Raw genomic sequence first — 15278 nt, forward strand, 5'->3', positions numbered from 1 at the left:
TTTTAACTTTCAACCTTAATCCCAAGTTGCTCCTACACTGGGGCAACATAGGGTGGGATGGCTTCAAGTTTCTCAGTGGATTCTACCATGAGATGAATATGGAAATGCTTGTGCAGTTAGTGGTGCCTTTCCATGTAGAAGGGGCCAATGGATTGGATTAAGAGCTGTTGAAGGAAGAATAAGTGATAATGGAGATCCACCCTTGTATGAAGGGTGGAGATTCAAATGCTGGAAGACCAGATTTGAAGTCTTACAATCCCAATGGACTAGTCATGAATCCTGTGCTTTCTTCCCTCCAAGTGTTTGGAAGCCAGCAGGGTGTCTTAGTGTTGTCTTAACATGGTGGGATATCACACTCTCTCTTGTGTCTTTGGATTGGAGATACTGAAAGCAAGGGTATATAAATGTGAAGCTGGAAAAGCACAGCAGGCCAGACAGCATCTGAACTGGAAATTTAATACTTTGGGCTGAAACCTTTCATCCTGACAAAGGGTTTTGGCCCATAACTTTTTTCCCCTGCTCCTTGGATACCAGCTGACATGCAGTGCTTTCCAGCTTCACATCTATTGAATTAAGTTAAATGGGTTTGGCTATTGGGCTGTTTCCTGCAAGGAGCTGAGTTGACTGGTTGTGTTCCCTCCCCAGTAGGAGGGAAATATTGCAATTTCTCCCAAGAGAAAGTTCAACACAATCCAAACGTAATTTCTGAAAACTGCAGTTCTTGGCGTTCCTTAAGTAAAGGTGCAGTTTTGCACAAATCAACTAACCATCAAATGATGGTCAGTATTGAAGATTTAACCTTTGCTTCAAGTGGTGTTATCCTGGATTCAATTTGCTCACTTGAACTTGAGGTTTTGCACTTTAAAACCAGGTCAAATATGTAGTATGGAGGTGGGAAATGAACATGGTTCTGAATGAATCTTATCTGCATCTCTCTACACAGAATGCAGATAATACAGCTACCTCAATATAGAAATTGCTAAAAGGCCTAGCCTCTTCTGGGGACTGTCTAGAACACAGGATCATGAGCAGCAGAAAACCTTTCATGTGAATATTTATTTGTCATGCTGTTGAGCTATAGTTGAGCTCAACAGGAAACTTGGATAGCTTTTTAGGTGACAGAAATGCAACTAATGGCCTGCTTCTGTGCCATAAACATCACTTCCATGTAACTCATCTTACAATTCTCTGCCTAATGTTTGTTTTTTGATTAGCAATTTTGACACAGAACTGAGGCTAACCAACTCTACTGCCATTGCAATGAAAATTGCAGCCTGATATTAGTCAACTGCATTAAGACTCCGATTCCTTGGTGACTGCTGCATTATTTGGAAATGAGTTATCAAGCCTGAGCAATTTTTTTGCTTGAATGTGAATCTTTCCAAAAACTAGATTAGATCTAGGGAGTTCCTTGCTAGAAGTCCTAACTGGATGCTATTGAACAGGGCTTAAACTTGTGACTTTGTAGAAGGTCCAGTATTACATAGAACTACCTGATGTTCAAGTTCTGACCACTGGTGTAATTGCTAAACTATTAATTCAGCACAACTCAGGCCAGTTGTTCATAAACTAAAGGTATGACCAGCAGTCTGACTTAAGTGCTTCGAGCATTCCCAAGTAATCTGACCAGTATCATCAGGTGAGGGCTATCAATTCCCTCCTTAACCATCAGGCTCCTGCTAAAGCAGCACCCAGTTTAAACTTCTACTGAAGAGTAACATCTGGTAAATGAAATACTTCAGTTGAACTTGAACCTCTTGTGGAATCTGCCAACCTTTCCAATAGAAGTACCTTGTTAAATTAATGTCTAATGCTTTTTGCTCTGAAGGATGTATTAAAGCAGTAATCTTTAAACAGTAACTTGGGCTGGTGTGAAATATCACTTGGGTAATAGGAAAAGGGTGCACTTTAGGGGTTGATTACTTGTACAGTTGCAGACATTAATTGCTTGTTGCTCTTGTCTATAACCATTTCTTCTTTGTTAGTGACTACTTGTTCAAGCTGCTCCTGATTGGTGACTCTGGTGTTGGCAAGTCTTGTCTGCTACTCCGGTTTGCTGTAAGTACTTTGTGCATGTCTTTCACAAGTAACAAAGCCAGGTTATATCCCCAGTTCTGAAAAGTACAATTAAGATAGCTTGAGCATCTTTGTATACTTTCTATTTGCCTAATTCACCTCTACCTGACATACTATGTGAATGATTAATATAATCTGACTTGAAGTTAGTGTGAGTCAGCTCAATTGGCATACCTGTCTTACAAGTGGCTCCCACTTGCTATGATTTGTCAAGCATGACAGTTCATTAGAAACAAGGCCAAAAACTAATGCAAAGCTTTTGGTGGATGGGCCCAAAGAATGAATTGCAGAACTTAAGATGACAATTGTTTGTCAGGTCCCTTTTTAAGTCTTCTCTCCACTTTTTTAAAAACTCCTGATTTTGAACTACCTCACTAAAGGGAAAAGACCTTTGCTATTCACCTTTATTGATACCTCAGATCTTAACCTCTAAAGTCACTCCTGTCTCCAGTTCAGTAGAAAAAGTCCCAGCCTATGAAGCCTCTCCCCATAACTCAACTGCTAATCCTAGCCATATGCTGGCAAATCTCTTCTGAACCCTCAAATTTAATGCTTCTGTAGTGGGGCAACAAGAGCTGTACAGAGTACTTCAAAAGTGACCTTGCCAACATTCTGTACAAAACCCTGTCTTGACTTGAAAGGTCTGAGTAATGATAGCAAGTGTGCTAAAGGCCTTAACTCTGTCTCCCTGACAACTTTCAAAGAACTACAGAACTATCAGGTCAGTGGCTTATCTACCTTTTGGACCTTTCAGCTTCCCCAACACCACTGACCACTATACTCCCCTCAACACAAAGTTAGTATGCTACTAGTGTAGCACCTACTCATTCCTGTGCTGTTCCTTTGTTTCCCCATTTACTACTACTCAGTCTCTGTAGCTCCATGACCGGATGTTGGATGGTCCCCACTGGTATATGACAGAATCCTTTGAAGTCAGAGGAATGTCATCACCCTTTCACCATCCAGCCACTGTTCTTGTTGAGAGCAAACTCCCTCCTGTGGACATTTTTGTCTACAGGATGGACAAAATTTCATCCTCCACCCAGTTGACATGCAGGAAGATTTGTAGAATGTCAGCATGCAGATGTCATCTGCTCTTGAAGAAAATCTTAAATTTTCACTTAATGGCTTCAGTGTGCCAAAGAATTGGTCTCTGCCTCCAACCTTAAAACAAATGCTCTACCAGCCTACCTCAGATTAACTTCCAATCATGGAAGATTTAACCTCATTGATACTAGCCTTGGATAGGGAGTAATGTGGAGCTTTGACAGCATCCAGTCTGAGTGCTGCCTTTGGACACAAGGATGAGTATCTTTGCTCATGGTATCCATGTTTATACCAAGATCCTTGTGTATAAGGCAGTTCACACTTCCAATTCTTCTATAGGGCTCTGGAACTTGGACTAAACATAATTGGCATTTCAAGACTCCTGAAATAGCATTTGCTGTTTGAGACATTTTATACATCAAGAGGCTAGACATACTAATGTGTCCTTGAATCAGCTCATGGCACCAGCATTGGCCATGATTGTTTTCTTTGAGGTGTGGGGGGGTACTGCTGACCTGGCTATGAGCTTAGGATGCCTGATTCTTCAAAGAATTCTCAATTTTCAAAGGAAGTAGTTCAAAGACTAGCTTCCCTAAAGTGTAGAACAGATGTCAGTACTTGAAGAGTTTTTTAGAAAAACTAACTTAGAGCAAATTCCTGTATGAAGAGAATTCTTCAAGAATACTTAACAAGAGGAAGTATGGAAAAGGAAGCAGAGGTATTAAATGGTCAAGGACCATTTCCACTCCACCAGAGAAACCTGCCAGATATGACAAATGCAGGCTTATCAGCCAAAAATTCACAACCAATGACACCATTTTCTAGGTGGACAAGCATACTTATCAGTAGACAATTGTCTTCATTGTTTGAAAGCAAATCTTGTAGTTAAACTGTATAGAACTCATCCCATGTATAATTGTGACAATGGCACCAAAGCCAAGGATGTGCAGTACTTCGCAGCAGCCTCCATCTTGTCTACTCCTTTCCTTGCAGCTATTGAAATGCAAGTGAGATGTCTGCTGCTGCTTTCAAGCAGTGTGGGAGTTGTTTAAAGATTGGTACAGACCCTTGGTGCCAGCCCACAAGATACTGCCAGCAACAAATAGTTAAATTCCTTTTTGTAGGATGTGGACATCACTGGCTAGTTAGCATTTCTTGCCCATCCATAGTTGCCCTTAAAGATGAGCTGCCTTGAACTGCTGCAGTCAACCTGCTATAGGTTGACCCACTGTCATTAGGGAAGGAATTTCAGGATTTTGACCCAGTGACAGTGGAAGAATGGTGATATTTCTAGTTTAGATTGAGTTAACCAAGTGTGGGTGTCCAAGGCCAAGAGCCTAACAACTAGACTGGCTGTTGGATAGCTGAACAGCTTGTGGGTATGAATTAGGCCTTTGAACTAAAAGGCTAGCTGTGGTCTCAAAATACCTAAAGCTTTAAACCGAGAAAACATTTAGTTGTAATCTGGCTTTGAACCAATAAGTCAGACCTTAAACTTGAACCTGTATGCCTCCTGGTGAAGCAAACCTGAAGGTTGAGATCAGAACTAAAGGACACGGAAACTAGAGCATTCTATCCCAACCCACATCTGTTTCAGGATACCAGTGATGTAGAGTTCACCCTCAACCACCATGAATTTTGAAGCCTGTTACTTAGACCACAAGTGTTTTAATATTAAAAACAGGCTGCCATTGTTGCAGCAAGCAACTAATCACTCCAAGATGAATTCATGCTGTTTTGTTAATGAATTGCATTGTTTTTCCAGTGTCTTTCCTTCTACCATAACACCAGTTCCTGCATCTCAACTGCTATGGAGGGAGGTGAAGTTTGCTATAGCTAGTAGTTAATGTTGACAGTTCACAGTAATGGTTAACAATTATTCTAATTCATTAGAAGTTAAATGCACTGTACCTGGGTCTAGCAAACAGGTATGCTGGACACTTTGCATACTTATCAATTTTTATATCTAGTCCAAGAATAGTATACTGGAAATCAAGGCTTACTATTTCCACTGAGGCATGATGTTTTGCTGTCTTAAGCTCTCTCCTGGACTTGCAAGTTCCAGCTACAGCTGGTATGCCATGTTAAAATCACTAATGGCTTTATCTTTACTCCATTTTCTTGGCCAAATAAGTTTTTGGTTAGAGGGAGAAAATACTTGGTGGGGGGGGCAGGAAATCCACTTTCATTCTTGGAGTTATATTTGAATGTTTCTGGTGTTAAAGTCTGGACTAGTCTTTCAGCTGTTATGATCAATTACCAGTCAATTCAACAGGGCATTGAATCAGCTTACTCACTCCTAGTTGAGGTTGACAGTGAGGTAGGGTAGTGAATGGTGGAAAAATTCTGTTTGGTATTCTCCAAGAATCCCAGTAGTTTCATCTGGTTTTATAATGAAAGCATATAGTGAATGTACAAAATCCTATTTAAGGACTTTTTCATGATTTCTAACTTTGGGCTCATTTGCCTTGCATTCAAGGAGTTGCTTAACTTTCAAACCAAGTCCTTAATGATCCTGCTCAGGCCAGACCTCAAAGAAGCACATGGGGTTAGAAACCATGTTACTTTAGTCTAGATGAAAATTGTAGCTTTCAATAAAAGGCTATTTTGGATGAAGTAAGAATTATTCTATTGATCTATTAACCCTTGAATTCAAGGGCATAGATGTGGTTGGAATCCACCCTCAAGTCTAGTTTGTAGCTCTTCATTGCATTCAACAAAACCTGAGCAATAATTCTCATTGTTCATGACTTTCCACTTAATTCTCCAGCACTGATCAGCAGATACTGTCCCTGTCTAGTTCAATGCTGTTTACCACAGAGTCTGCTTCTCTAAGATGAGTCTTAATTCAAAGTGTGGCACTCTTAATTGCAGTCTTGGAATTTCATGTCTGTAGAATTGATTAGTTTTTAATTTTGAGGTAGAATTTCCTTTGGCCATGTCTGATCAGACTGCTTTACCTCAGTGCCTAGATACTAGTCAGTAACTCTCTAACTACATGAACCTTCCAAAATGGAGACACTGTTAGTTGTTTTACCTTATAAAGTTCTCAACTGATTAGCACTTCTTTTAAGGACAACCCCCCCACCAAGCTGCTAGTTTCTATAACTGAGAACCACAGATCATTGTGTTTCAGTCAACATCAACACTGAGCTTATTTTAACAGTAAATTGGAGCAATTTAAATTTATAACTTGTAGGTCACTTAATAGTATTTTGGATGATCCAGAAATATGAACACTATCTTTCTTTGTATTCATTGTAATGAAGTTTGGTTCTGATGAATTTCAGGTGGTTGAAGCCTTCAGGCAGGAATCAGATGATTGAATATATCCCTCAATTTTCTTTTTAGGATGATACATACACAGAAAGCTACATAAGTACAATTGGTGTTGACTTCAAAATCCGGACCATAGAATTAGAGGGTAAAACCATCAAGTTACAGATTGTAAGTATGTCTGGAATATAGTCTGGCATTGTTTTTGACAAAGTTAGTCAAGTTCCATTTTTTGCTTTAACCTTTTTGAAGGCCAAGCTGAATTGGTGCAAATGACATCAAACTTTAAGTCTGCAGAGCTTGAATAATTGCCATTTCACAACTTGCAAGAGAACTTGATTGGACCTGTGGGTGGGGTTACTCTAGCTAAAGGTACAAGAATTTATGCACTTGCAGTGGGGTGAGGTATATGAATGAATATTTGCTTATACTTTGAATTGGTTAACACCTGTGCAGTGGAATGGTTACTTGGCTTTAAGTGTTGGTGTAGATTAGGGGAAGAATGTAGCCTTGTTATCCTGACCAAACTAGTAGTGTGGAGACTTTAAACTTGTGTTTTGATACATACAAGATTCCATCCTTGTTACTAGAGCAACCCTTCAGTTCTCCCTGAGGGATTTTCCAATGCTCCAGAGTTAACTTTGCTACAAAGACTACCTGAACTGTTACTTAGGTCATTGGTGCATTAACTGGAAGAAATAAACCTGTTCAAACTGCTGTGACATCCAGCTAGATTTCATTTGTAGCAGGGTTATATTTCTGAGCTGGATGGGATAGTCTCTCCAAAAAAGAGCCAACTGGTATTAAAATTCCCCTTGAGTATTCCAAAAGAACAAGCTGAGACTCTGGTCTAGGCCTGAGTGTATGTGAAGGTGAATAAGCTCAGTCTTAGAATGGTTGCAAAAATTCTATTCTAAACACAAATTCTTCAGTTGAATACAATGTTGATAGCCTTCATCTTGAAGGCTAGATGAACCTGTTCAATGCATTGCTTCCAATTGCCTTTAAGTAGGTAAGGTAGCCAGTGCTTGAGAAAATGAGTGACAACTGTAAATATGGTCTTCATAACATAGTGACATTGAGTAAGGAGAAATGCCAGATTTGCCAGTTGAAGCAGTGCATGGTTGAAGGAGATGTTTTTACTGAAACTTGCTTTGATTTAGGGTAGGTTGGTCACTGCTAGTCTAATACCTTGTATCCCTTGGTTGCTCTGAATTGGAGTGGAAACAAAGGCTTGCTGTGATCACCCACACTTTTAGAGGGTTCTAAAGGTGTGGAAGATATTTTGTACTTGAAGAATACACAAAGACTGTCCTAGCAATTACAATCCAGCTAAACTGCAAGGTTTTGGAATCTTTAAATTGGGAAAGGCTATCAATGGGTGTCTTGAGTTTCTTGTACAAGCAGCAACATATTTGTCTTTCCTTAAAGATAAGAGGGATTGAGTGCTGCCTACAATCTGCCACAGGCTAGTTAACAATTTTGGGGCTTGTGGAATAGGAGGGTCAGTTTGCAATTGAATAAAGACAAAAGACAGGTTGTGGTAAATTAAGCTTTTAAGATGGTAAGATCTTGTCTGGTAGCAAGTTGTGGGAAACAAGTTTTTTTTTTTTTGTGTTCTATACATGATTTGACATCTCAAGTATTTCCAAGTGGCAAATTGTTTAACATGATACAAATGCCTGCAACATGAAACCAGAGAATGAGCAGGCAAGTGATAAATATCTTGAGTACAAAAGCAGGGGAAGTTTTTAATCTTAAATTTCAGTTGGGGCCTGAATATTTTTGTCCAGTAGTGGCCCCCATGCCTTAGATGTGAGACACCTGGAGCAGTTTGCAGAGGTAGCCAGAATGGTTCCTCAAATGAATGATTGGGTTGGAAAGCTGAGATCCTCCTCCATGGAGGACAAAAAATTGAGGGAAGCTCTTGATGGGTATGGAAGGTTGACAGATTTGGAAGGTAGACCTCACTAACTGATCTTGTAAGGACTAGGATTCATGAAGCAAAAGATGTAGGATTGAGGAAGAACATAGTGAGGGGGCTCCAATGTACATTCAAGATGAAGCTGACTTTAGTAATGATGCCAAATGCTTTCTTTTAGACACCCTGGTCAACTTTCAGACCCAGTTGTGTAAAGATTCCTTAAAAGGAACTAAAGGGCAACATTTTTTATGCAGAGGATGGTGTATGGAATGAGCTGCCAGAGAAAGTGGTGGCAGCTGGTTAGGCATATGAAAAGGAATGGTTTAGAGGGTGTATGGGCCAAATGCTGGCAAGTGGGACTAAATTTGGGATATCTAGTTGGCATGTCCAAGCTGGGCCAAAGGGTATGTTTGTGCTGTACATCTGACTTTATAAATCTTTGGCATTCACGTTATCTTGTGTCACTGGGTCCTAATCTGAAAATTGTTTTTAAACAAGTTTTAACATGTGTTTCAGTGGGATACAGCAGGACAAGAGCGATTCAGGACCATCACTTCCAGTTACTACAGAGGAGCACATGGGATTATTATTGTGTATGATGTCACAGATCAGGTAGGATGGCATTAATCACCTGGTTGTTTGTAGTGTGGCATGAGTCACAATAGATATGGGACAGTTGCTTCTCTCTGCCATTTTATGTAAGGAATGATATACAATAGCTAAAACTATCCTATTGGCTATTTGAGTTGAAGATCAGGTTATCTTGTTTACAAAGTCTGGAGCTTTGTACACAACAGTCTGTAACATCAGACTACATTAGGAACCTGGAATACATGGCTTTTGCCTGCCTTAAAAGTAACTTGAGAAACTTTTTTAATTACCTGGTCTGAATTGTCTTTTGGGAGCTAAAGTTGGACAGCTCAGTACTTATAATCACACAAGTGGCATGTACCATTCTGTCATTTGAGGTACTATATTACCAATTCTAAACATGCAGAATTTTGGTTCAGATCTAACGTTTCAATTGTCCTGCCTCCATTCAGTTTGAATCATGTGAAATCCAAATTCTGCACTCACTGTTTGCAATCCTGATCTGATTTGATTCTAGAGTTTGGTGAGGGTGACAATCCAGATACCAGTTCTCCTAGACTAACTTCACAATCCTGAATTTCTATGCATCTACTATAGAAAGACCCTGCAACCAAAGTGATTATATTTGTGTTCAAGGACAAGTATCCTAATCTCATCCCTGTCTGTCTGAAACTGATTAAACATTGTTAATGGATAGGTAGTGTTATGGAGTTTCTCTAGTTGGTTTATTTCTCCTGTTCTATTCTAACCTCTTGCACCTGTTCTTGCTTTTTAGACCTTCAGTCCCTTCTTTCCATTGATGTACATTGTCATTAAGTGTGTAAAACAAAGTTTGAATTACTGCCGTTTCATCTGAGACCTTTCTCTTCAGTAGTGCTGTAAACTGGTTTTTCTTTGGCAGGCTCCTCTGCTGTTAACCCATGTTTCTGCTCCACTCAGCCTCCTTCCTTACCTAGCAACTGAATTGCCCCTTCTCTTCCATATGCACTTGTGCCTCCTAATCAATGCTATTTGCTAATCTCTGAAGGTTCTTTGAGCTAATAAGCCTTTGGCTTTGTGTGTGGGAGATTATGCCTCAAATTTGTTAATTATTTGAAGTGACCAAGAAGGTGGTTGAGGGCAGGGCAGTGGTTAGCCTATATGGATTTCTTTAAGGTTCCACATCATAGGCTGCTCTAGAAGGCTAGATCACAGGGAATCCAGGGAGAGCTGGCAAATTGGATACACAATTGGCTTGATGGTAGGAAGCAGAGGGTAATGCTAGAAGGCCACTTGTCTGACTGGAGGCCTGTGACTAGTAGTGTGCCTCAGGTCAATGCTGAGCCCATAGCTGTCTGTTATCTATATCCATGACTTGGATGAGAATGTACAAGGCATGATTAGTAAGCTTGCAGATGTCACTAAAAATAGGTATCCTGGACAGGTGAGGAATATTATCAGAAATTGCAATAGGATCTTGATTGGCTAGGGAAGTGGGCTGAAATGGCAAATGGACTTGAACATAAGTATGAGGTGTTGACTTTCCAAAATGCAAATCCAAGTAGGAGTTTCATGGTGAATAGTAGGGCCTGGAGTAGTGGACCAAGGAAACCTTGAAGTTCAGGTGCACAGTTCTAAGTGGGGTCACAGGTAGACAGGGCAGTGAGGAAGGCTTTTGGCTCACTGGTCTTCAGTCAGGGCATAGAATATAGAAGTTGGGAAGTTATGTAGTTGTACATGATGAGGCTGCACTTGGAGTATTGTGTTCAGTTTTGTTTTTAGGAAGGCTGTTTTGCAACTGGAAGAATGCAGAAGAAATTAATAAGGATGTTGCTAGGACTTGAGGGACTGAGTTGTAGGGAGAGGTTGGACAAGCAGGACTTCCTTCAGAGAATAGGAGACTGACTTTTGGCAGGAGGTGGTGGCATGCTTAGTGTATAAGATAATGAGGCATGGATGGGGTGAATGTACTGTCCTTTATTTCCCCTCCCCAACCCTGCAAAAAAGCTTAGGCATTCTCCAGGGTAAGAGGGGAAAGAATACATGGGAACCTGAAGGGCAGCTCTTGAGGGTGGTAAGCATATGGAATGAACTGCCACCAGAAGTTGTTGAGGTGGGTATGTTAACAACACTTGAAGGCATTTGGACAAATAGGAATGTTTAGAAGGGTATGGGCCAAGTGCCAGGAAGTGGGCTTGGTGTGGATGGACATTTTTGGTCCGCACAGTTCAGACCAAAGGGCCTGTCTCTGCTGTGGGATTCTGACAATGACTCTGCTGTAAATCTGAGTACTTAGTCATAGAAAAAGGCCCTCTGGCCCATCAAATCTGCACCAGACAAACAACCACTTAACTAATCTAATCCTTTTTAGTACCTTGCTCATAGCCTTGTATGTCTTGGCATTACAAGTGAATATCTTTTCTCTTCCAACCCCCTTCTGCCCTTCCCTTTCTAAATCTCTGCCCCGATCTCTCCCAAGGGTAGACAGGAAGAAGCTTCCCCTATCTATACCCCCTCAATTATGTTTTTCTTCCCCCTGCCTGCTACTTTAAGGGAAACAAACAAGTCTCTCCAATCTCAACAAACTTTCCAGCCCAGGCAACATCCTGGTAGATCTCCATTGTGCTGTCACCCCTTGTGTGAATCCAGAACTCTGCATGCTCCTCTAGCTGTGGCCTAACAAATGTTTTGTACAGCTCCAGAATAATCCATCTTGACTAGAGGTGTAAACCTGTTATGGACTAGACTGTTAAAACATATTAAGGTAGCCTAGACTTAACCTTTTATCAAACCATGTAAGGTGCTGTGTTCCAGATACAATTCAACTAGTCTAAGCAAGGTGTGGGGGGAGAGGAGGAGGAGAAGAAAAACAGCAGCTTCAAAACTGCAGCCTCTTAAACTAAAAGCTTCAACTAGAAGTCTTTGGTCTGAAAAGCTGACTGTACCCAGCCAGGTGGCTGCTTTTGTTCCAATGTTTAAAAACACCCAAGGCCCCCTCCAACAGTTTTAGACTGCTCAGCATCTGTCCCCGATCTAAAAGAAAGCAGGACAAAACATTCTTAAAGCCATAGTATCATGACAATACTATAAGTCTCATCCTTTTGGACAAGTATCCCAGATTACCCCGACCTTTCTTTCATGAGAAATGTATCCCCTCTACAATAGGGATACAGCAGTTTGCTGAAATTAATTAACACCAGTGTTTGTTTCCCACTGGAAACTACATAAAATATGATAGCAATTTAAAGCTGCTTGACTACTTGATGTGGTGACACATGGTTCTTGTGTGGCTTGACACTTGGTATTTTTGCACTTTGCAGGATTCCTTCAATAATGTTAAACAGTGGCTAGAGGAAATAGCTCGCTATGCCAGTGAAAACGTGAACAAATTATTAGTAGGAAATAAATGTGATTTGACCACTAAGAAGGTGGTAGATTATACTACAGCTAAGGTATGTAAATTAACATCATTGTGGGTCTGATGGGTTTGGTACTCTGTTAGTAACTTGTTGGTAATGGTTTAACTTCTCCCAATTGAACAAGAATACTCCTACCAAGTCTACCATCTCAAGCTTTCAAAAACTCCAGATTGTAGGCTCTTGGATACCCCAAGGCACTAGAATATTAAATAAGGGCTGCAAGGGAATCAGTGTGACACTGCAGATTTGTGCAGCTTAATCTGCAGAGCCTGATTCTGTACAAGGCTTTGTCACATGAAAAAGCAGACCGAAGCAAAATCCACCCTGGCAGAAGTCTCTGAACACTTAGTTCTTGTACGCTACAAAGGCAGCCCTAGTTACTGGAAGCTATGTAACTTTGTTGGTTTGCATTGAAATGACAAAACTAATTAGAAATTTACCCATTTTTGAATAGCTGCCTCTGGAGAATGTAAAATACCTGGTTTATTTCCAGGTAATGGCTAATTGTAGTGTGTAACAGTTTGTATGTTTACTTAGGATGTCCATTTACTAACAAAAGGACAGTAAATCTTTGCATTTCCAGTTGTAGAGCTTCTGGAAGCAAGAATGTTTGTTTGTAAATATTTGTCTAGATTGTCCATCTTGCCCTCAAGTGCCAGTTTTCTGAAACTTAAATTTTTTTTTCTAAACTGAAAGTTGGTGGGAATGTAGATATCTTTCAAGAGTGACTGCCTTGATCCTAGGTGGCCTTTTAAACAGTGCACTAAATAGAAATATTTACCAGAAAGCTCATGTCTAATTTTTTCATAGGCTGATGTTGCTATCACAAATGCTGATGGATAAATGCAAATTAGATATGGCTTCAAATTTCATTATTTTGGAGCTCTTTAGACCAGTGTATTTTTGCCATTCAGGTCACCTTTATTGATTTTTAACTCTTCAAATTTCCAGATTGTACAGTTTGATCTAGACTAGCCAATGGCACCATGTCATATGAATGAAATTATTGTATTGCTACTCCTTGAATAGACACTAAGCCTTGCTAAGCAATGGACAAATGTTATTAAAATTCTACTTGGTGTCTGATACACTGGCCACTAGTGCAAAATTTGTCCTTGGTATTTGTAGGCAGGGGTAACTTGCTCCAATCTGTACAGAGTGCAATGGTTATTACTATCCCATCTGAAAAGGGAAACATGTTCTTTAGCCAGAATATGAACTAAAAGTAAAGATTCCAGCAAAATACTATGGCTGCTAGAGGTTAATATTTTAAAATGGCAACTTGGTCTGTTTCTCTCCCTCCCCCATCTCTTGTCCCTTCATTCTCCAGATGTTGCCAGATTTTGTGTAGAAGTCATATTGGACTGAAACAGTATTCTGAACATCTTTATTGAACTCCATTTCTCTCCACAGACGCTCCAGACTTTAGTTTCATTCTAAGCAGTAAAAACTAGAATGTCCAGAAAGCAAGTCTAAAATAAAATGGGTACAAAATTAATCTCCAGCTTCTGAGACACCACTCATAGAAATCAGGGCTAGAGCTTGTTTGGCAACAATTTGGAATGTTGAATTGACATACTTGTGCATACCCAACCCTAACTCTAAAGACAGAGCTTAAAATATGCCAGTGCTTGCATTAAAGTTGTAATGGCATTTTAACCAAAATGCAACATTAGATTTCTAATGAATATCCAGAACAATACAATCTGACTAATCACACCACCTAGCTGTTGAGTGTATTTGCAGTCAATCCCAGATCAATTTCAAATCATTCCTAGCTATTAGAAACTTTAGACCTTGGTTCTGGTCTCAGATTTTTTTGGGCTTGGATTTCCAAAATGACTGCTAATACTTCTGTAACATCCTTTTGTAGGAGTATGCTGATTCTCTCCAAATTCCATTCTTGGAAACCAGTGCGAAAAATGCCACTAATGTTGAACAGGCATTTGTGACGATGGCTGCTGAAATCAAGAATCGCATGGGCACAGGTCCTACACACAATGATGAGAAGTCCAATGTCCGAATCCAGAGCACTCCATTAAAGCAAGGCAGTGGTGGAGGTGGCTGCTGCTAAGGGCATTAGTCCAGCAGAGACAGATCTGTTCCTGTGCACAATAAAGTTAAACTTCAACTGCATTCGTCTCCTGACCAGTAATGGTTTTAACATGATGGCCCACTTGATTTGACAATTTCTGGCAGACTTTATGCCCAAAATGGACTTGACCAATTGAAACTCCAGGAAAAATTGTCTTAACTTTTTTGCCTCGAATGGCTTGTGTACTACTGTTTTGAAACACTTGGATTGTGACATTTTTGTAGTGGTCAATTTGCCTTCCTATCATTGTTGTCATCTTCTCTCCCAAAGGGTTTTGTGGATTGGGGTCAAAAATAACCAGAACATCTGATAGCAACATTTAAAGTTCAGCTGCACTAAATATTGCACTAGCAATTGCATGTTGGCATCCCACCCTTGCTGGGAATGGTAGTTGTGGAACTAGGTGAATAAAGTCCCAATTTGTAAAATCTGGCTTAAATTAAAACTTGGACATCAATCCTGAGATTAAATAAAAACTAACTCTGAATTTTAGCCATAATTTTATCTGGCCCTTAAATTCCCTCACTGCACTTTTACTTAACGAATATTAATCCTGCACTGTAACAAGTTCTGTTGACACTATTCTAAATGGAGCCATCAAGCTACAATTATGGCAATAGGTCACAATCTTTGCTTTTGAATTCTGTTGCTCCCCTCCTATTCACAAAATTGGATGTCATTTTAATCTGCCCTGATGTCACCACTTACTATTTTGCAGGGTAGAAATCTGGACCTCAAACAAATCTAAGATTCACTTCATTGGTTGTTCAAGATTCATTTGGGCTAATCTGAGTTGCAAGATCTTGTAAACAATACAATTGACTACAATTTTGACTGTAGATGATGCACAAGTTATGTGGACTAGAGTGGC

General features: G+C 40.0%; 1 protein-coding gene across 1 annotated transcript; it reads left to right on the top strand.

Annotated features, from left to right (window-relative positions):
- Positions 1-1947: 1947 nt before the first annotated feature.
- On the top strand, positions 1948-14448 carry LOC109934848 (ras-related protein ORAB-1-like; the record flags this gene model as incomplete). The annotated part of the gene is made up of 5 exons (XM_020533517.2): positions 1948-2058; positions 6475-6570; positions 8840-8935; positions 12214-12345; positions 14186-14448. Coding segments are annotated over 5 exons (636 nt in total), but the record flags the coding sequence as incomplete, so codon positions are not given.
- Between the last annotated feature and the right edge of the window lie 830 nt (positions 14449-15278).

Source organism: Rhincodon typus, unplaced genomic scaffold (genome assembly GCF_021869965.1).
Source record: "Rhincodon typus isolate 14 unplaced genomic scaffold, sRhiTyp1.1 hic_rhity00002398, whole genome shotgun sequence".
NCBI classification, from domain to species: Eukaryota; Metazoa; Chordata; class Chondrichthyes; order Orectolobiformes; family Rhincodontidae; genus Rhincodon; species Rhincodon typus.